At 42.5% G+C, this 22,715-nt stretch overlaps 2 protein-coding genes across 2 annotated transcripts; both read left to right on the forward strand.

The window, feature by feature from the left end:
- Window positions 1-1,415: 1,415 nt before the first annotated feature.
- olfcb1 (olfactory receptor C family, b1) lies at window positions 1,416-7,126 on the forward strand (the record flags this gene model as incomplete). The annotated part of the gene is made up of 7 exons (XM_080523283.1): window positions 1,416-1,609; window positions 2,225-2,513; window positions 2,871-3,731; window positions 3,870-3,971; window positions 4,844-4,965; window positions 5,291-6,080; window positions 7,031-7,126. 7 exons carry the CDS (start codon window positions 1,416-1,418, stop codon window positions 7,124-7,126), a joined length of 2,454 nt encoding a protein of 817 aa, XP_080379409.1.
- A 3,679-nt stretch (window positions 7,127-10,805) lies between these two features.
- On the forward strand, window positions 10,806-15,802 carry LOC308150467 (photoreceptor cilium actin regulator-like; the record flags this gene model as incomplete). Its single annotated transcript, XM_080523294.1, has 3 exons — window positions 10,806-13,898; window positions 14,016-14,296; window positions 15,667-15,802. The coding sequence occupies 3 exons, from the start codon at window positions 10,806-10,808 to the stop codon at window positions 15,800-15,802; spliced, it is 3,510 nt and encodes a 1,169-aa protein (XP_080379420.1).
- Window positions 15,803-22,715: the final 6,913 nt, after the last annotated feature.

The raw sequence follows: 22,715 nt of genomic DNA on the forward strand, positions 1-22,715 counted from the left end.
TAGGATGATCAAGTCACCATAGAATCTATATGCTTTTACAAAACTTACCATTGTGTGATCTTATTGATGGGAAGCTATTGAATAAATACCACAATCTGGGCTTAATAGCATAGAGTTCTAACTTTCTGTCTCTCTTTTAGTAATATATTTTACATCACATTCAATATTGTATATTGTACACCACCAATGCTAATATACTAACAGTTATCTAATAAAAAAACATAGCCTATGCATGTTAACTAACATGTTTATCATTCTGAATAGGTTGGTAGCTTACACCTTACACCTTACAATTTCATTATCACCAAAAATAAGAAAAAAACATGTTTATCATTCTGAATAGGTTGGTGGCTTACACCTTACAATTTCATTATCACCAAAAATAAGAAAAAAACACATAAAATGTTTCTCTGTTTTATTGACAAGAATTCAGTCGAAAATTTCACAGCATCATTTTATAGTCACTTAATTAGTTGCCTGAAAATTTAAAATGAGTAATGAAATGGTTATTACCTAAGAATTACTTATCAGTAAGATTCACAAACAGATGCTAGAAAGTACCATTGTAAAAAAAAGTAATATGAATTAACTTCCAGTTGCACAACACTAGGACTCTTTGCTGAACTATTTATGATAATGAGTATGTATGCTTGCTGTATGCTTTATGAAGAACAGAAGAATACCTTTATAGACCTGTGAAATAATCTTTGCAATATTGGTGTAATATTTGCCATCATTCAATTAATCAAGAGCCAAATAGCAACTATAGATATGCTTGTTTAATCATTAGCAGACTTATTCCCAAAGGAATAATTAAAATGGAAATATGATTTTGTTCAAATGTTTCAATGTGAAACGTTATTGTTATGGTGGCCCAATGACAACACAAACCTATGAGAAACACTTCAGTTCAGCATCACAAATTCAATTTAACTCAACAAAGTTAATATTTCTGGGACATTGCATCACCCCACTTTTTTATTTTATAGCTTAAATCAAGATAAATAGATATAGTGAGAGGTCTCAGTCTCCAAGTGAAATGTGATACTACTTATGGCCTCATGTCATGACAACACATTGTGAGACTGTAAACACACAATGGAGAAGAATAGATTGTGACACAAAGATAGGGAATCATTCAGTAACTCATCAACCTACTTTCAGTAAAGGTAAACTTCACCTACGTAGCATAATAATTCAGTTGGTCAATTTCCTTCCAGGAATCTACATTAAGTTTTCTCATATGCATAACAATGAACATAAATCAATGCTAAAAGTGAACCAACACCTTTTTTGGGGGCAGTGGCTAAAAGGAAAGGGATTCTAAAAGGAAAGGGATTCTCAACAGACGGGTTTACGGTTCAGCTTCACTTGGCTCTCTTTTGTTTCTGAGATCACCTCCTCCCTGGTGCACTATGCTCTCCTGTGGATATTGCTATACCTTGTGTGCATTTGTACTGGTGGGCTTGGGGACATGCTGTGATTATTTTGAGTCCCAGTGTGGGGCTAGAGCTCCAGGTGATGTTCTGATTGGGGTGCTAAATCCCTACCATGCGAAGGTGGAGACCCTGCACAATCGAACACAACCAGAGAGATTTAACTGCACAGAGTAAGTTGACTTAATCTTAGAGCCATGTACAGTACTGTAAGTGTCATAGTATAAATACTCATGGATGAAAGACATACTAACCTACTACCCATCGGTTGCAGTTGAGATACATAGGGAAACCTCTGTGTAACATTTCAAGGCAATGTGCAATTAATACATTGTTGAGACAAATGTTATGTTGTCAAAAATGTTATGTTGTCAAATATTCCAATGGGACTATTATAATTCAATTAGAAAACATAATTGATAATAAATTCCATAGCTACTGTAAATTACAGAAAAGGTATGTTGTTACTGTAAGACCTCAATTCAAGGAAATAAGCAAAGGGTAGATACAAAAGGTTATGGTGCCAATTGTGACACTTGGGGTAACTTGATACAATTGTTAAGCGAGTTACTGAGGTTCATAGACAAGTGTTACATTTTTAGTTTTTTAAATTATTATTATCAGTTGATTCAAAGGAAAATGTGTAAATAAAACATTGCATTAAAATATATAATACTGTTGTTGAAATGAAATTCCCATCATTTGCATTTGTTATGCTTTCAAATGATAGGCTTTCAATCTGTTTACGCTATTAATTTGTTAATGTCATCTGTTGTTCTCCGATTCAGTTTCAATTTGCTCTCCTTCACACGAAGCCTGGCTATCATTCACACCATTGATACAATCAACGACTCTGGTTTCCTCCCGGGGGTTCGTCTTGGCTATGTCATCTGTGACACATGTGCTGACGCCACCAAGGCTCTCCAGAGTACAGGGAAGCTGCTTGCCACTAATGACACCCTGACAATTCAGTGTGATCTCACAGAACCGCCACCAGTAAAGGCCATCATTGGTGCACGCTACTCTGAGATGTCAATCACTGTGGCCAGGCTTCTGAGTCTTTACATGGTTCCTCAAGTGAGTCAACGCTTACTGTGCAGCTCATTTTATGTAATAATGTTCCTACCTAAACTTAATGCCACAGAACCCTATAACCCTATATTTGCCATACAGTACCTACAGTAGTACCATACATGTAGTACCATACAGTACCTAGCAAAGCAAAAAAAAAAGCAGTTGAGAACAATAATTGTCAAAAACAAAATAGAATATTGAATTAAACAGTGAGGCTTAGCTACTGTAATGCAAATTCTACAATGTATATTTCTATATGCAACAGTATATTGAATAGACAAACTGGCCATATACTAGGAAAAAAAATGTATACTTAGAAAAAATGAAAACATAAATCATAAATTCTCTGTTCCCTACTAGATCAGTACCACCTCATCTGCAACATTGCTGGATGACAAGGCACGTTTTCCATCCTTCTTGCGCACCATTCCCAGTGATATCCACCAGACACATGCACTAGCCCAGCTCATGGCCCACTTTGGATGGGACTGGGTGGGTGTTGTATACGGGGACGACGACTACGGCAAAGCAGCTCTCGAGAGCTTTTTGAAAGATGCGGAAAAGGTGCACATATGCACTGCCTTCAAAGAGGTCCTCCCCCATAACCTGGCCCACAGTGAGAGCGATCGGCGCATCCAGGAAGTGGCAGACCGAATTCAATCCTCCAAGGCGCGCGTGGTCTTGCTCATCCTGAAGGCAGAACGTGTGATGCAGCTGTTTGAAGAGATGATCAAGAAGGGAATTTCCAGGACCTGGGTAGCCAGTGATGCGTGGTCCATGTCTCGGCCGTTAGCCACAATGAAGGGGATCAACATGGTCGGGGACATTTTTGGGTTCAGCTTCATCACGGGTCAGAACCCAGGGTTCAAGCAGTACCTACAGAATATGGCACCAGGACCGGGAGCTGTCAACCACTTCATTGAGGAGTACAAAGACCTGAGGTTCGGGTGTTCCCCTGAGGTGCAACAGCATAAGGAATGCCTGGATAGAAAACCGGCTGCCTTATGTCCTTTGCCAGAGGCACTCAAGTTTAAGTCTCAACTGGCCTGTAACCTGTCTGACCCCCAGGTGGCAAATGATGACTTCCTGACACATGCTGTTAATTTGAGATTGACATATGGTGAGAAATTGGCTGTATGGGCAATTGCTTATGCCCTCCGATCGCTGCTCAAATGCAATCAGTCTGTCTGTCCTGGGGAGAGGAACTTTCCTCCTTGGAAGGTAATAAACATAAAGATTCCCTGTACAGACCTCTGCTTTCACATTGCCATCCCAATACTTGTTAACCCCTACAATTATACACTTTAACATTTATTTGATAATACTTCACATGTGAATAATTGTTCTCTTTGTTTCCAGCTTCTCCAGGAACTGAAAGAGATTAATTTTACTCTTGACAACCGCCAGTTTTTCTTTGACGAGTCTGGCAACTTTGCGAATGGCTACGACTTGATCAGCTGGGTCAGGAAAGGAGATGAGAGACATTTCAGAGTTGTAGGCCAGTATAATCTAATGAAAAATGTTGTGGAAGTCAACATGGATGACATAGACTGGGGAACTCCAAATAAAACAGTAAGAGTGGGTGTTAGTTCAATGTTTCATAACTGCTAGCGGGTGATGGTAAATCAATACAAGGAAGCCATACAGTATAAATAAAACATAAATGTATTTTCTTCTTGAGAAGTTTAATACTAGGAAATACTATGACATTGTATTAGAAAAGAGACCAATCAGTGAAGCTTGTTTAAATTCATAATCCTGATAAGAATGTGGTTATCAGGTTACAAATGCATGCTAACATTTCCTGGTTTGCCAAACAGGCATTGCAGCAATGACTAAAACATTACGTGAGGACTGTATAACATAATGTTGCCTTAAGATAGGTTGTTAATCCTTTATAATTGTATTAATACTTGCATAGTATTCAAAAAACATTGAAGCAATCACCCTGGCACGTTTTGTTGGTAAACAGCTGAGGGATGGGGCTGGAGAAATGTAACCACTGTCAAATTCATCGACTATGAATGGTCCCTTAAGCGGATCAAAATGATAGTTTTCACAATGCTGTGATGCTATACAGTTTTTATAGTGTTTGCAATTACATTGTTTACAAACAATGGAGTAAACCAAGTTATATTCTTCAGAATCAATGGCTAGAGTATATCATTAATTCAGAAGTTTAAAAAATGATGTACCAATCCCAGATTGCCCCTTTAACAAATGCTTCTGATGTGCACACCCACTGATGTGACAAACTGTTATAAACCCTTGATAATAATATCTACCTAAAGTGATACCAAAAGTATAACATATGCTTTGTTGCTTTTTGCCAGATTCCTGAGTCCAAATGCTCAGAGTCATGCCCTCCTGGAACAGCAAAGAAGATCTCCATGATATATTGTTGCTACAACTGCACCAAGTGTGAGGAGGGATATTACACCAATAGTTCCAGTGAGTATGTAGCAGGACTTCAATTATGGGTTGGCCTCATTATGAAATGTATGAATCTAAGCTATGTTTCTTATATTGCTGTTTAGTGAAATGTAATATAATCTCTGACTTTTATATATTATTATTATATTTACAGACCTTCAAAGCTGTCAGAAATGTCCCAATGGCACCTGGTCTTTGAGAGGGTGGACCCATTGCCAACAAAGAACAGAGGCTTACTTCAGATGGGACCATCCATTTGCTCTAGCCCTGCTCGTTTTCACTGGGATAGGGTTTCTGCTAATATTTGCTGTTCTCATAATTTTCTTAATTAGTTGGTGTCGCCAAAGCGCTGTTTTAAAAGTAGCCGATGGGGAACTCTGCTTTGTCATGATGGTTGGGTTGGCTGTTAGCTTTGGTGCTGTGGTATTGTTTGTTGGCAAGCCTAATAATCAAATCTGCAAATCTCGCCAGACCATGTATGGCCTTGGGTTTACATTGTCAGTCTCTTGCATCTTAGTAAAGGCCTTCCGTACATTCCTTGCCTTCCTTATGGACCAACATCAACAGCATAGGCTGAAAAAGCTATATAAGCGCAGAGTTATTATAGTTTGTGGAACGGCTATCCAAGGGCTAATCTGCCTCTTCTGGTTGCTTTTTGACTCTCCAAAGGTTGAAACCCACACCTCAGAACAGAGCATGGACATTCAGCTTCAGTGCAATGAAGGGTCTAACTGGGGCTTTGGGTTCATGCTAAGCTACATCGCTCTGCTAGCCTTTGTCTGCTTCATTCTGGCCCTCAAAGGCAGGAAAGTCCCACAACGATTCAACGATACAGGCTACATCATCTTCAGCATGGTCATCTACCTGTTTGTCTGGGTCTGTTTCATCCCCATTTATGTCACCAAGCTGCAGCAGCGGTCAGTGGTCCAGGCCTCCGCCATCGTCGTCTCCAACTTTGGCATCATTTTCTGCCATTTCATACCCAAGTGCTACATGATCCTCTGCAAGAAGGACAACACCACTCAGTCATACACTGACCGGGTGCGGATATTTTCCATTACCTCCACCGACTCAGCACTACACGACTTCAAGAGATCACATGACTCTGGAGCAGACTCTATGGAGTGGTCGAACGAAGTGACCGCTATCAATTCAGCAGATGTTGGGGCAAAATCTATTGAGTCTTTTGAGTCGTTTGTTGCTCGATTTAATGCATCAAGGAATAGCTCATCTCTCCAAATAAGGAAAAGATCTCGGGCAATGTCCTTTTGAGATACAGATGTAGATAGATTTTGGTGGCACCAGCCTTGATTTTAATGTGTATACCTATTTACAGTTGAATGAGCCTGGGGATTCTGAGACATTCTGAGGAAATCGCACCCTCACTCAATTCCTGCAATTGTAATGTGCCTCACACCTTGTGACACTAGATGGTGATGCACCATAGATGGAAATGTGTAGTCCTCTCTAACATGGTTGTAATTTGTTCTATTTTTATGTAACTAGAGATTTAAGTGTTTAATATTATGCCAAATGTAAAATTGTATAATGTATGATATATTTTAATGTTTGATATTGTAATTTAAAGTATGTTTTATATGCTAAATGTTATTCGTAATATATGTTTTAAATGTGGACTCCAACTAGATATACAGTATGTGTTTTATATTATGCCAAATGTAAAATTGTATGATGTATGATATATTTTAATGTTTGATATTTGTGATTTAAGTATGTTTTATATGTTAAATGTTATTTGTAATGTATGTTTTAAATGTGGACCCCACTAAAAGTAGCTCATGCCTATGGGTATAGCTAATGGGGATCGTTCCAATAAATAAACTAAATAAACAAATAAACACCTTGTCGTTTGTTGGGAATGATACTTAAATAGAGGGACAGCAAGACATTGTTTGAGTTTTGGGATAGGCCCGTGACAGGTACTCTTCTCCAGCGTTGTCCTTGACACACATTTACATATGGTTAAAACTTACAGTCATAATACATTTAAAACTGTAAAATGTGTTATTTTGTTGATACTCAATTCTCATTCTTCTTATGTGCATTAATGTGAAGTTGTGTGCTAGATAAAGATTCTGTTAAAACAGCACAACATAATCATGACCAGGTTATCAGAGTTGAATCTAGGATCCGATATGATCGAGTCTGTCACACAGGGATGAGCAAATCATTATCAGTCATTATTAAACATGAAATATATTTTGGAGTCAGATATAATGTAATGTTAACTTGTGTTAGTTGGTCATGTGACCACTTGTGTTGAGTTCGATTCCGAACTGTTATTATTATTATTATTATTCCCATTATTGGAAATAAATGTATGTCTAATTTTTTACCTGTGTTTCATTCTTCACATGGGCTTTAACTGTTAGGATTATTTAGGGCTGTTGAGTTGAGATTTAGTAGTTTTCCTGATTCACACAGACTTGAGTTGCACACATAACATCTGAAGTTGAATTCATGTATAATGATGTGACTTGACAAATTGATCAAATGTAATAGGCCTATGTTTTTATATCACTGGCTTTTAGATGAAAAGAATGAAGACTAGAGAAGAAGATAATCATCAGCTTTTACTGACTCAAAAACACTATCTTCTGATTATTGTCCAAATCATTATTGTTCTTGAAATTCCTTATGGAGTATCTTCCTTTTCACTCAGCTTCTAGATTGTCAAAATATGTGATCAAAATAATACATATGTGTGTGCCTTAAAGTTAACAATAGGTTGGATAGTATTTGTTTTTGATTTCCATGTAGCCAACTGTATATTCTTAAATGATGTCTACATAGACACTAATATGTAAAAACTAGTAAGTATTATATAGGCAATGATTTCCTGTGACAATGACCGTAAAAGTAAATGTTTTAAGGATGTCCTATTGCTAGTCTGGCATGTAGCATACCTTAAAGGCCAATGCACACGGCCCCGATTTTGTCGCACCGCCGAATTCGATTCCATTGTTTTGAATGAGACAATGCACGTGCGATGCAATATTGTCGCATGACAACATTCGATTCTCCATTCACACCAATTGAAATAATTCAAAGAATTGAGAATCGAATGTTGTCGTGCGACAAAATGCACGCCGTGTGCATTGGCCTTTAGAAGACATTAGAGCACAATCTCTTGGCATCAGTATGATTCCATTCCCCTTCCATTATTCAGAGTCTGCTGCCAGTTGCTATGCAACCCCAAAATGCACTTTACCTTCTGGGTGAACCAAGGTTTGGTAAAAAACAACAACAACAACAACAACAACAACAAAAAAGCAATAACTAATTGTTAGAGTGAGCTGTGTGTATTGGAATATTTTGGTCCAGATCAGGCTGAAGAAGAGCTGACTGAGGAAGATAAGAATAGCACTTGTGTGCCCCTATCCAGCCCTTCTAATAATAGAGCCCTCCTGGGGGGTTGTTAGGACATTAGGTGGTGCAGGTATTTTGGCCAGTTATTTGCTGCAGTGAAACTATTTAAAATAAGGTAGGCTTTACCCTCTACCTCAATGAAGTAAAACTTTATGTTACCAAGCTTTAAAGACTTTACAAAGTGAAACAGCGCAGTCACCAGTATCAGTAACAACCAGTCCATAACAAATACAGTACTTCACAGAGAAACAGATGCAACTGCCGTGTAGTGCTCTCTCGCTCTCTCTCTCTCTCTCTTTCTCTCTCCCACGCACAGCAGATGTAATCCTGTCAGTCAAGTAATGAATCCCCTGTCGTCATTAGATTTTCCAAAACAACTGGAGCTGAGGGACTAGTCCAAAATATCATGCTAGAAGTTTTGTCACTTCAAGATGAAACATTTCAAATAAATGTGGGTTTTGGGCTCAAATAATCCTTGAAATAGTGATTGTAATATAACTGTAGAATACAAGTTGATATGCGTAGAGTTACAACTAAGAATGTAATGTGGAACAAACTGCAGATGAGGATGAGTCTGACAGTGCACCCATCGAAAATGTATGATGGGAGGTCCAGTGAATTTCACCAGAGACATGCAGAGTCTACAGGTGGACAGAGAGACGTGTTTCACATGGAGCTCAATTATAAAAAATGGAATGCAACAAGTGATAATTGAATGCCCACTGCTCACCTGCAAAATGCTGAAATCGAAAACTATTCAGCTAACTCATTTTGTGCAATGCGTGCATACCGGTTTGTAAAAAAAATAGCATGGGCAGAGGAAGAGGGTCATGGAGTGCAAAATGTTTCGAAGGGGTGTGGACTTGTTTACAACTTCCGACAGCACTTTTTACATACTGCACCCCCAGAATGCTAAAAAAAAAAATCTACGTTTTAACCATGTTTTTAAGTTATAAAGTGTGTGTTTACTATTATATTGTTTACAAACAATAGAGTAAAACAATATTATACTATGGGTTCTAATGGAGCAAAACACATTAACTAATCTCATGAGGCATTTATAACATACATTCTTCAAGAATCAATGGATATTTACAGTATCTTATTTAGAAGCCAAAACATGGATATACCAATCCCAGATTTCCCCTTTAACTGACCTAAGACTTGGAATTTGAAACCCAAAATGAAATAACAATGAAATAACCATATTAATTCAGGAATTAGTTTGAGCATTCAGCTCATTTGACCTCTCTTGTTTTTGTCTTTGTATGAATTCTCTCCCCTTTGGCAATCAAGTTGGACTGAAGGGATAAACAGAGTAGTTTACTAGTACATAGCACGCAGCACCTGATCTGCTAACTGAGAGCAACCTTTTTTTACAACTGTGGAATAAACTTGAACTTGAAGAAGTCAGAAATTCTGTGTGCACGCCGAGTAGGGGCTCAGGGCTGCAAACCAGGGCCTGTGGAGAGGGCCAAGGAGGAGAGTCAGACACTCGAGTTGCTGCGGCAGTGGGAGCGGGTGGTGCAGGAAGTTTTTTTTTTTATCGGCTGTTCCAGGACACCCGACAGGGTCAGGTGAAGCAAGTGCTGTTGCCATGCAGTCTGCAAGGGGAGGTATTGCAACGGATGCATGGGGGGCATGGACACCAGGGGGTGGAGAGGACCTTCGGGCTGATAAGAGCCCGGTGCTACTGGCCGGGTATGTACCAAGACATTGAGGCCTACTGTAAGCAGTGTAAGAGGTGCATAGTCTCAAAAGCCCCAGTGCCGAAGGTAGTGACTGAGTTGGGAAGTCTCATGGCATCCAGGCCGTTGGAGGTGGTGGCCATGGACTTTACGGTCTTAGAGCCCTCCAGTGATGGTCGCGAGAATGTCTTAATTTTGACAGATGTTTTCCAAATTTACAGTGGCGGTTCCAACAAGGGATCAGAAGGCTGTGACGGTGGCGAAATCACTAGTACGGGTAGTGTTGTGCATGCTATAAAAAGACACCTGAAAGCAGCCCTCATTACCTTAATGAGCTTAAGGTCTTATAAGTGTGTGAGTGTTTTTGCCTTAACATGACATATGTGCACACTAAGGAGTTCACACAAAGCCTCTCTAATCCTTTTAGCTGCTCGTCCTCTACGAGGTACAGAGGGATGTTGTTTAGTAGAACAAGCCACAAGAGAATAAACATACAAACAATGAAAACCGACACATGGATTTGTCTTTTTAATTTGTCTAGGGTAAGTAGGAAAATGTCACACTTTTGAAATGGATTTATCCCTGTTTTGTTTTGGATGACGCATTTTTGTAAGGATAAAGGAAACCTGCCAGGCTCAGTGACTTGGTCAGGGATCTGAGCCATCTGAAAATGACAGGTGCAGCTGGGGGCTGAGGACCTCTGACATTTTTTCTTTGTAGGACCTCAAGAGTTGGACCTTGACGTTTGTGGATAGAGGATTTAAACGTCAATTGAGCTGCCACAATGGGCTGTTCCCCATCGAAAGGTAATAACTTAGGAGCCCAGGGCCCCTTTCGGAAGGGCAGGACACTGCTGCCAGTGACTCAAGAGAGCACAGGGGAGTCCCAGTCCGATGATGGGGTGAGTGGAGGCTCCAACAGAGCCGGTGAGACAGATGGGGAAATGTGGGAGAGGGGAGGCAGGGAAATGAGACCAACTGGGAAGACCCACTCCTCTCAGAGGGAAGCTCCTTCAACCCCACAGAAAAAGAGACCATCTCTGCCTGAGTCGGTCCCAGAGGTGGTTATTCTGGACAAACCAGGGGCTCATGAGACGGATATCAACACTGGGTCACAGGGAAAAGATAAACAAGGGGATAAGCGGCAGGATGCGGTTGATAAAAAGGGTGGACGGAAACCAAAGAAGAATGGCAAAGGTGTGAAACAGTCCAAAAAGAAAGAAAAGGAGAAAAAAACTCTCATTGTGGAAGAGAAAGTGGACTTTCCGGAACCTTTAGTGAAAGCTCACCAGGCTGCGTATGCCTTTTTGAACCCTAGCATCACCAAATATGACATTCTACTGGGGCTACTGGACCAGGCAACCCAAACGCAGGTGTCTGTGCAGCCTATGGTGTCCTTTATGGCCATGCGTTATGAGGGAATCAACCGTGGGCTGGAAGAGATGGCCAACGAGGGTGAAAAACTCTTAAAGGAGAATGGGGAGCATCTTGCCTGGCCAAGCCAAATGCGAAACCTATCCACGTCTTCCCCTTCTAAATGTGGATCCACCAATGCGGAGCCTCCACCGGACCTCTTGCACCAGCTACTTCAGTACACCACCCAGAGGATGCGAAATGTAGGCCAGTCTGTTGGTGGAATTGGGGACTCTGCTCTGGAGGAGGCGGCTGAGTACTTTGCCTCTGTCTCTGAGCTTTTGGAGGAGAAATTGAAAGCCAAGCGCGTGACAGAGGCACGGCTAATGCAATTGTTGACCCGTATTGAGGCTGCCTCGCTCCGCAAGCCTGGACCAGAGGACTCTGCATTGTTCAGTGAGGACAGTGGGATAGGCGCTGAGAGTGAGTCACTAGCTGGTTCTGAAAGACGACGCCGGCGCTGGAGCAGTGAGTCCACAGGAACCATCCGAAACATTCCCTGCAGTCCAAAAGATAGCAATACCACCCCAGTCAGGCAGATAGCATCAAGGCGAAAACTTAATAAAATAATTAGCCCCAGCATCTCCCTCAACTCAATAGACAGCAGAGCAGAGCAAAAAGACACAGAGTCACTGTTAGGATCAGCCTCTTTAGATGATGGTGAGGAAGAGGAAGATGATGATGAGGGGGATGAAGAGGGGGATGGCAATGGAGGGAGCGGCAGAAAACGATCTAACTCCTCACCATCTGACTCTACCCAGCAACCCCGCCGCTTGCTGCCCAAGCGCATAGAGAACCCTCAAAATGTGGAGATGACCCTGAAAATGAAAGATGCCATAAGCGGTCGCATTCGATTTGTTCCCTCACAAGGTGTTAGTGCCAGAGCCAAGCTAACAGACAGCCCAAATACTAGTAGGCACCAGTGGACGGAGGGGGAGCAGTCCCCAAAAAGACCACAGACTGCAGCCCCTGTTGGCAGGACAGTTAAAAAGACCCTTGCCACCAAAGGGTGCCGTTCACGGTCGGCAGAATCCCACCGTAGTAAAACTGAAGATCCGACACTGCTTGAGCTGGAGAGGACGCAGAGGGATCTGAGTCATAGACTAGAGAGGATGAGCAAAGGCAACACTGGTGGAAAGACCAAGACAAATCCCCCTAAACAAAGTCAAGGAGATACTGCGTCCAATCGTCTATGTCCTTCGCTGGGGAAGAATAGCAACTCTCTTCCAATTAAGGACCAGGTAGTGCTTTTGAGGCGTAACACTGGAGAACAGACAGGCAAGGTCATGGAGGAAGAAAAGAAAAAGAAATACAAGAAAACAGCTAAGGGGCCTTTAAAAGCCACCCGACCTGTAGCCACCACACCTGAAGCCACCACACCTGAAGCCACCCCACCTCCTAGCCCTTCATTGTCAAGTCATCAGCCCACAGGACTGTACCGGGGCAGGAATTCTGTCAAAAGGCTCATCGACACCTTCAGTCAAGGGGGGGACGAGCCTAAACAAGATCCATCCAAAGTATTGGGGCCTCTCAGAGGGGTTCAAAAATGTGGTGTCCCTGTGATGCCAGGTGCAGGAAATATAGAGGCTATGCTCAGCAGTTGTAGGACAGAGAACATATTGTCTGAGAAAACAGATGACATGGACTTGGATAATCTGCCACCCCCGCCTATTGAGGTCTTGATGGACAATTCTTTTGAGGGTGCACAGAGCCTCCCAGATGATGGGATTGCAAGTAGGGGTCGTTCTCCTGTTCCCAAGAGGGCTATAGTATCTCAGAAGCTACGGTCCTCTATGTCGTCGGTGAATGTGTTGCCTAGCAGAGGCAGCCTGCCACAGGGCTCTAAGAGCATGTCTCCTGGCCGAACTGTACGGCAGGACTTTTCTGCTTGTTCCAGAATAGGCCAGCATGAGGCTCAGTCAGAGGTAGATTCAGAAACAGAGGAGGCTGCCACTCTTTACAAGCAAGCCCGGAAGGTCATCCACCTGCAGCACTCCTCAGAATCTACTATGGAGAAGCCTCAGGCCGACCCTGTGCCTAGGAAGCCTTCTCTTGATCAAGCAGGTTTGGGAGGAGAACAGGGTGGCAACAGCCCTCCTAAGACAGTGCCTCCAACCCCAGTTGTTAGTAGCCAACTACCTGTCACCCCACCTGGGTCTAGATCTCGATTGTTGCCCGCCACTCCATCAACCCCTAGCTCCTTGCATCGAAGACTCCCCAGTCCCCCCACATTCAAAAGGCAGCCAACCCCTCCATCCCAAACTGGCCATTCTGTCATTTGCAAACTCCCCAACCCACCACCACTTCAACGGAGACTGCCTAGCCCACCTACGGTAAAGCAAGAAGTGACTCCAAACCCAAGCTCTGCTTCCACATACTCTTTCAAGGCACCCTCACCTCCAGCTTCCCCTAAATTACAAAGATGGTCACGGGAGAAAGCACCCTCGCCCCCAGCCTCCCCAAGAGTACAGAGATGGGCGCGGGAGAAGGCACCTTCGCCTCCAGCCTCCCCAAGAGTACAAAGATGGACACGGGAGACTAGTAGTGAGGACTCCACCATAGGGGGATCCAGTATCTCTAAGCTGGTCAGTAACGTTCGCTCTGTTTTCTGCCCCGCCTCACGGTCACTGTTTGAGGCCCAGCCTTGCCCGGTGCCCCGGCCTCCCCTGGCTTGGGCCTCTGGCTGTGTTCTCCCACGCCCCTGGAGAGGCCGTGGAAGGCTCCCAACGTCAGTACGCGGGTCCCTGCCTTTTATCCGACGCAGTCAATCGGACCGGAGGCCCAGTGTGAGCCTGCCTCCCCGAACGGCCACCAGATCAGTGGCAGAGACTTGTGGGAGTGAGCCAGCTATCAACATGCAAGGGTGAGTGTCAATGTCCTTCTCTCTAAATCTGGTAAATGGTAAACAAATTAAGAAATACAGTGTGTAGGGGGTTTCAAACTTATGTGAATGTCTTAACATAAACCAGCTTTCCTCTAAACAAAATGATTATACAAGAAACAAAATGATTATCCTAGAAAATTGCTTATTACTTTTTGCCTCTGTTGAGTTCCAAACAGAGTGAAAAAAGCAGCATCCGCACACACAAATCTGTGCAAAAATCATTATTTATCATATAAATAAAAAAGCTGGCAATAAAAGAATGATTTTTGCACAGATTTGAGTGTGCGGATGCTGCTTTTTTCAATCTGGTACTCTTCAGCTCCAGCACCTCAGCCAAGTCTGATAACGGATGAGCGGTGGTATTTTCACTATTTTGCCTCAAAGGAGTTCAAAATACCCTGCATCATACTGTCATGGATAGAACTCCATGAATATGGGACCTAAACGAAGATAACAGATCAACAAACAGAAACTGCAGATTCTGTCTTACTTGTTTTGTGTAGCGATAAGGTATGCAAAGAAAATGGTTAGCTTGCCAAAAAAGAATGTGTTTACAAAAAGACCAGAACATTATCGAATGTCTTGTGACGCATGGTGACATGGGGAGGGTGAAATTAGGTCAAGGAGAAGACAGGGAGGGTAGCTTTGCATTAAAAAATGAAAGTACCATAAGGAGATTACAGCATGATTATACATCATCTGAGACTGACATACAAGATGTTGCAGTATTATATAAAACCATGTGTGGGTCTGACCATCATACTGTACCCTTTTATCAAGTTTTTGGTAATCGTGTGTAAAAGAACCCCAAATCACACATACCATTATTAGCAACACAACACATGGCTCACAATCAAAATGTACATGCTGTACTGTACCTATGTCTAACATACATCTTTAAGACCCATCTCTTTAAGATAACAATGGAGCTCAGAGCAATCGTTTTTTATTGAATCAACCATGCTGTGGCATATATCCACCCAACTTTGTCTGTGAAATATTACATACAACTTTCCAACATTCAACTAAAATGTATATATTGACATATGTTAACATTTAGAAAGTACTATTATGTCAAATCACCTCAGAATTCACAGGATATGATTAAACATACACACATACGTATGGCATAGTGAAGTCATACAACTGGGTGTTTGTGTACCCTCTGTATAACCCAGGTAGTTGACAGTACCTTACACAACCCTTCCTGCCCTAACTAGCTTATCCCTTTTGTGTAATTGTATTAGTTCTCTGTGACTCACAACAGCTCATTCTTGTGCTAGCTAGTGCTGACCCACCTGGCCCATTTCTATAATCTCCTAAATTACCTATTCACTTCACTCCCATAGGCTGGATGATGAGCCAACCAGAGAGGAAGAGCTTTGGGGAAACCAATCGGATCTCAGAACTACTACACGCTCTCTTTCACACCCGGACCTGTGCATTGTGGGTCAGGCCTTACAGCGTGAATGTGGGGGCTGGTGAAAGACCAAGTTGGATTACGAATTAGCAAGCCTCTAAATATATACAAATATGACTTTTTTCCACCCCAACCACTACACCCTATCAATGATTCTGAAACATATTTTTCTACGACATTATTCTCTATATGTGTGTGTATGTGTGTGTGTGCGTGCGTGCGTGTGTGTGTGTGTGTGTGTGTGTGTGTGTGTGTGTGGTGTGCTTACTTTCAAAGAATATATTCAGAAAGGACATGCACACATGCAGATTATACAGTACGTTCACATATGTGATACAAAATTCAACAGTTGGCTCCACACTAACAGTTAATCAATTAACTACATGATAACTTGTATTATTGTAGAAAGTGGATATGTAAAACAACATGTTTGCCTTAAATTACAGCTGAAAATGTATTAAATGGGATTACTGTAGGAAATTTAACTCGAGGATGGAATAAATAAAACACACGGTATAGAAGATTATACAGAACAAACGTACTAACGAAATTATCTATCAAACAAAATACAACCTTCATGTTATCATTTGGACTAAAAGCTGTTCAAATTGTGTTTTTTTAACTGCACCCAGAACTTAAGTATAGTTTAGTATTCTATTTCTATTTGAATTTCTATGTTTTTTTTCTACATTTGTGTTTCCCAATAAAAATGTCTGCACAAGCTTCGGTTTCGCAGTTTTGTATCATACTGTATCAATCATGTCGTGGAATATGGTGGAATTTAATCAGACTGGTCAACATGGTGTTGTTCATGTCCCAGTATGGGTCAGCAGTAGTTCAGTCTGGGTCAGTAGTTCCTGTAATGCAGCATTCTCTGCAGGTGTTTTAGTGTCAGCAGCGCTGGTCTGTAGTTCCTCTGGTAATGTTGACCTTAGAGTCAACCCAAGTTCACTTCCTGCATGCCACAGATCCTCAGCCGTGCCCTGAGTTCCCATCTGCTGGTCCACCAGCTGCCAGAGAGCAGGGAGGGCGTGGTTCACCACAACAGCAGGGTTGACAGGGGCCATGGATTTGACAAGAGCTTCGTAAGAAAGAGGAAGATATCGTGAAGTTAGAATTATAAGGTTCTATCTCCATTTCTGTCAAAATTGAGTTTTTCACATAATCTGATCCATTCTGTGTTTATTAATGCCTGTGTGGTACTGGTGTTATTTTTAAAATGTTGACATTTTTTACTTAGTAATTCATAAAATACAAAGGTTTCATCTCACAAAACATAATGGAATGTAAAAACGTTGACGCTCAATATCTCTGAACTACCCTAAACGGAGATAGAACCTTATAATTCTAAGCTCACGATATGCCGTTTTTTGGGGGGAGTTTTTCTGTTAGAAAGCCTGTTATCAGCACTCCCTTACTTACCCGTGCAATAAGGAACGCCCCTAAAAACTCTACTACTGCTGTTATTGTATATTTACTGCAAAGTATATAGGATGTGACTCACCTACCAGTCTCTTCATGACTACTTGCATCACTTTGCCTCTGCTACATTGCACGTTGCATGCCAATGTCTGCATCAACAATGTCTGGTCTAGGGGACGTGATAATAGAGTTAGCATCATTTAACATGACACAGACAACTGTAACACCGTGGAGTGTGCTGTTATCATCAGTCAAAGACAAGCCTTTGTCTGAGTCATACTGTAATAACACTGTTATGACACCTATCATATACTGTACATTGGAATTATTTTACCTTGTCATGCGTCCTTGTTGCAATTACACGCCAAGTTATGATAGTTATTCACTTGCTGTGTTAGCAGACAGTACTGACCACAGTGGTGTGTTAGTAGACAGTACTGACCACAGTGGTGTGTTAGTAGACAGTACTGACCACAGTGGTGTGTTAGTAGACAGTACTGACCACAGTGGTATGTTAGCAGACAGTACTGACCACAGTGGTATGTTAGTAGACAGTACTGACCACAGTGGTGTGTTAGTAGACAGTACTGACCACAGTGGTGTGTTAGTAGACAGTACTGACCACAGTGGTGTGTTAGTAGACAGTACTGACCACAGTGGTATGTTAGTAGACAGTACTGACCACAGTGGTGTGTTAGTAGACAGTACTGACCACAGTGGTGTGTTAGTAGACAGTACTGACCACAGTGGTGTGTTAGTAGACAGTACTGACCACAGTGGTATGTTAGTAGACAGTACTCACCACAGTGGTGTGTTAGCAGACAGTACTCACCAGAGTGGTATGTTAGTAGACAGTACTGACCACAGTGGTATGTTAGTAGACAGTACTGACCACAGTGGTATGTTAGTAGACAGTACTGACCACAGTGGTGTGTTAGCAGACAGTACTGACCACAGTGGTATGTTAGTAGACAGTACTGACCACAGTGGTGTGTTAGTAGACAGTACTGACCACAGTGGTGTTAGTAGACAGTACTGACCACAGTGGTGTGTTAGCAGACAGTACTGACCACAGTGGTGTGTTAGTAGACAGTACTGACCACAGTGGTATGTTAGTAGACAGTACTCACCACAGTGGTGTGTTAGTAGACAGTACTGACCACAGTGGTGTGTTAGTAGACAGTACTGACCACAGTGGTATGTTAGCAGACAGTACTGACCACAGTGGTATGTTAGTAGACAGTACTCACCACAGTGGTGTGTTAGTAGACAGTACTGACCACAGTGGTGTGTTAGTAGACAGTACGGACCACAGTGGTGTTAGTAGACAGTACTGACCACAGTGGTGTGTTAGTAGACAGTACTGACCACAGTGGTGTGTTAGTAGACAGTACTGACCACAGTGGTGTGTTAGTAGACAGTACTGACCACAGTGGTGTGTTAGTAGACAGTACTGACCACAGTGGTGTGTTAGTAGACAGTACTGACCACAGTGGTGTGTTAGTAGACAGTACTGACCACAGTGGTATGTTAGTAGACAGTACTGACCACAGTGGTGTGTTAGTAGACAGTACTGACCACAGTGGTGTTTTAGTAGACAGTACTCACCACAGTGGGCTGTCAGGGCATCTAGCAGACTCTCAGCAGCGGGGGAGGTGTCATCACGGTCAGAGCCAACATGCTCTAGTACAACATTGACAACAGAGGACACGATGGGGCTGAGGCCTTCATGGACCAATGGCATGATGAGGGTTGCTGTGCCAAGAGCGAATAGGCACATCTTCTTGTCTGGGTCCTGAAGATAGGGGCTGAACCATTCCCATATCTGGAACTCTCAGGTGGAGAACAAAGGCAGTCAGGTCAACCTAGAGTTAGATACAGTATTAACTGGAAACAGATAATTAATGTATCAAGAAACTCCCTGTACTGTAATATGTCTATATGATCTGCAAAATGTAAATACTGTATTTATACACATCAGCTGCGGGTGCATACAAGCCTAATTGCAGTTAATAATAGCTGTTAATAATATCATTGTCCAATAATTCACATGAATGATACACCATTCTACTGTGGGCCAATTCTAATCCAATATGCAGTTTTGTTTTATTTAAGTATATCAATTGCATTATATGTACTATACGCTCTTAACCAGAGCAACTTACACGGAGTGCATTCATAACAGTACTATACTGCTACTACTATCTATACCTGCAGAACCATACACCCATGTATCTGCTCGTAGTAAAGGAAGACCCTGTCTCTCTCACCTGAGTCATGTTAGCAGAGATTAGCTGTGGGTGCTGGAAGCTGAGCTCCAGGAGTAGAGCTACTCCTCTAGAGCGCTGTGGGGTTTCCCTGGCCTCCAGCAGGGTCTGGAGCTCTTCCAGCCCTGTGGCTGTCCATAGGGAACGTATAACCGCCTCCCTCAGGAACCTCGGGCCGCGGCCCTGGTCCTGTACTAGCCCCGGTCCATGCTTTACCTCACACCTGACAGGGCGGGAGGCTACCGAGGCCTCGCTTGAGTAGAATTGACACAGAGTGGAGGTAAAGAAGCAATAGAGGGTGATCGACTTGAATGAAATTGGATTGACGCTTACTGTCTATACTGTGCCTAGACCCTGTGCCTAGAGCAAAAAATACCAAATTCCAACAATTGACTGACAAGCAATAAATCAGTTAATAAATAAATAAATAAAGAACAAGCAAAAGAGAGTTCAATGTTGCCTCACTGTTTGTGGAGACGCACAACCATGTCATGATGGTATTAAAGATACACAACCATCATGATGGTATTAAAGATACACAACCATCATGATGGTATTAAAGATACTGGATCATTGTATCATTTCAGCCTATAGTTCTAAATGTAGCGAGTCGTAGTGTGTGTCGGTGCATGGGTGCATGTGTGCAGGGGTGAGCCCAAGTCCACGCTGCATGCCCGCAGTCGGTGTGTGCGCGGGGGAATTACACTGAGGCAGAAGTCACAAAACACAGACATAGATAGTGGTGAAGAACCCCCTCACATCTCTTTAAGAATTCTCAATCATCTGTATGTTCTAAGAACTGCTAGAAATCATCTATCGCAAGGACTGAATGACAATGAATGTGTCCAGAGCATTTAGCGTTTTTTGCTGATTGTGTTTGAGACAAGTATCAGTAATTGCAGTTACAGTACTTGGCATTGGAATCAGAGCAGGGGTTCTCACCCTCTGTTGGCCTGTGCATCAGACATGGTGGTCACAGAGAACCTGCCCCTGGACGGCCTTCTGACACATAACCCTGGCCTGGGATCAGCTCCTGTCTGGACCGTAAGATTTGATATGAAATGGAGACAGTCCGAGCGAGAGAGAGAGAGAGAGAGAGAGAGAGAGAGAGAGAGAGAGAGAGAGAGAGAGAGAGAGAGAGAGAGAGAGAGAGAGAGAGAGAGAGAGAGAGAGAGAGAGAGAGTGTGTGTGTGTCTCTCTATTCACAGATGCCAGTATAAACTCACTTTGTTGTGTAGAGACATGAGGAAGTGCAGGTTACGGGAGCTGAGACATCTTCGTGCCAATGTGTCAGACTTGGGGTGCAGCAGCAGGAGGAACAGCAGGTGACGGCCATAGAATCTGCATTGAACAAAACCTGTTCTTACCATAACATTGTATGCATACTTTTCAGCCTATCTTGTCAAAGAGATGCTGCACTAAATCAAGTTAAGCAACGTTTTTGTCTATCTATGCTCTGAAAGATAACAGTCCAGGAAATTGAAAGTTAAACTCTATTCCAGTAAATCCAGCACAAGGAAATAACACACAACCGGTAAAAACTCATGTGGCAAGTACAGTTTGTTTTTGTAATTAAAGACTGTTCATTGATGCATGACACACTATTATACTCTAAAGGCCAATGCACACGGCGTGCGATTTTGTCGCACGACAACATTCGATTCTCAATTCTTTGAATTATTTCAATTGGTGTGAATGGAGAATCGAATGTTGTCGTGCGCTAAAATCCCATCGCACGCTGTGTGCATTGTCTCATTCAAAACAATGGAATCGAATTCGGCGGTGCAACAAAATCGGGGCCGTGTGCATTGGCCTTAAATCTTAGGGATATTTTTTTCCAATTGAGTCCAATTGTGTTTAAGAAACTCTTTTCCATTTACGTCACAGGTGCATTTTGGGTGTCCTTCATTTTCATGTAAAAGTGTAAACGTTAAATGCTTCAGTAGTAGATATAATACTGCTGGGACCACTCCTCAGTAATTCACTGACAATTACAAGTGTAATTCATATTATTTTACATGTATTCTATGGCGTACGTGCCCCAGACCCACTTCACAGCCACTAGCCTCCTTGCCTCTTGACTCTCACAGTGTACATCATTTATTGATCTTGTTTTTTGTTATTCACTATTAAATTACTTTTTGAAAAAAAAGACTACATAGACCAAAAATATAAGGCTACAAGAATTATAACTGTAAAACACAGCATCCCCAATGAATACATTTACAGTGGGGGAAATAAGTATTTGATGCCGATTTTGTAAGTTTGCCAACTGACAAAGAAGATCAGTCTCTGATCTTAATGGTAGGCTTATTTTAACAGTGAAAGACAGAATATTGTCGAGTTGATGCCAAAGGGCTCGATTTTGGTCATCTGACGACATCACATTCTCCCGAGCCTTCTCTGAATCATTCAGGTGATGAGATGAGACCAAAAATCGAGCTTTTTGTCATCAACACAACTTGCCGTGTTTGGAGGGAGAGAAATGCTGACTATGACCTCAAGTACACCATCCCCACTGTCAAGCAAAGAGGTGGAAACATTATGCTTCGGGGCTGTTTCTCTGCTAAGGGTACAGGACGACTTCACCGCATCGAGGGGACGATGGATGGGGCCATGTACCGTGAAAGGATGAGGGATGTCTGGAGAAGTTCAAGACGGGAGAAAAGAATCGTATGGGGAGGGTGTCTACAGACAGATGAATCACCAGTGGGTGGGATTCAGAATGATATGGAGGAATCAGAGGAATAACAAGGTCCTTCCAGTGCATGCATCTCCCTCCCGTTCCCGATACCATAGCCAATGAATGCACAGTTATGTCTGACGTGAGCGAACCGGAACTACCATCACCTGGTGTCTTGTTGGGGGTCTTGAGCCAGGGCGACACTGGCCTGGAGCAGTAGTTCCTGTCCCCCCCGTGGCCCCTCCAGGACCTTATCCGCCCCTTCCCGCTCCAACACAAAGGACATCAGCTCCGCTGCACCACACCGGGAAGCTGGGTTCCTGTGGCTGCAAGGTGGAGGACAGAGTGGCCATGCTAAAGTTTAGACTGGACCATGGCATTTACCATGATTCTGCACCCAATTATTTTAGAGGTTATTTTAAACGGGTTTGGGACACCCATAACCACAGGACCAGGACACTGGTAGGGAAAAACACCTTCACTTACTCTGGAGCGGTAGCATGGGATAATCTTCCAGCTTCTCTTAAATCTATTGGCCCTGTAAATCAGTTTAAAGTGGCAGTAAAAGGTGGTTGTTGGCACGCCTGGAGCAGTAGAGGCCTTCCA

This window comes from Nansenia antarctica (genome assembly GCF_963989245.1).
Source record: "Nansenia antarctica genome assembly, chromosome: 1".
NCBI classification, from domain to species: Eukaryota; Metazoa; Chordata; class Actinopteri; order Argentiniformes; family Microstomatidae; genus Nansenia; species Nansenia antarctica.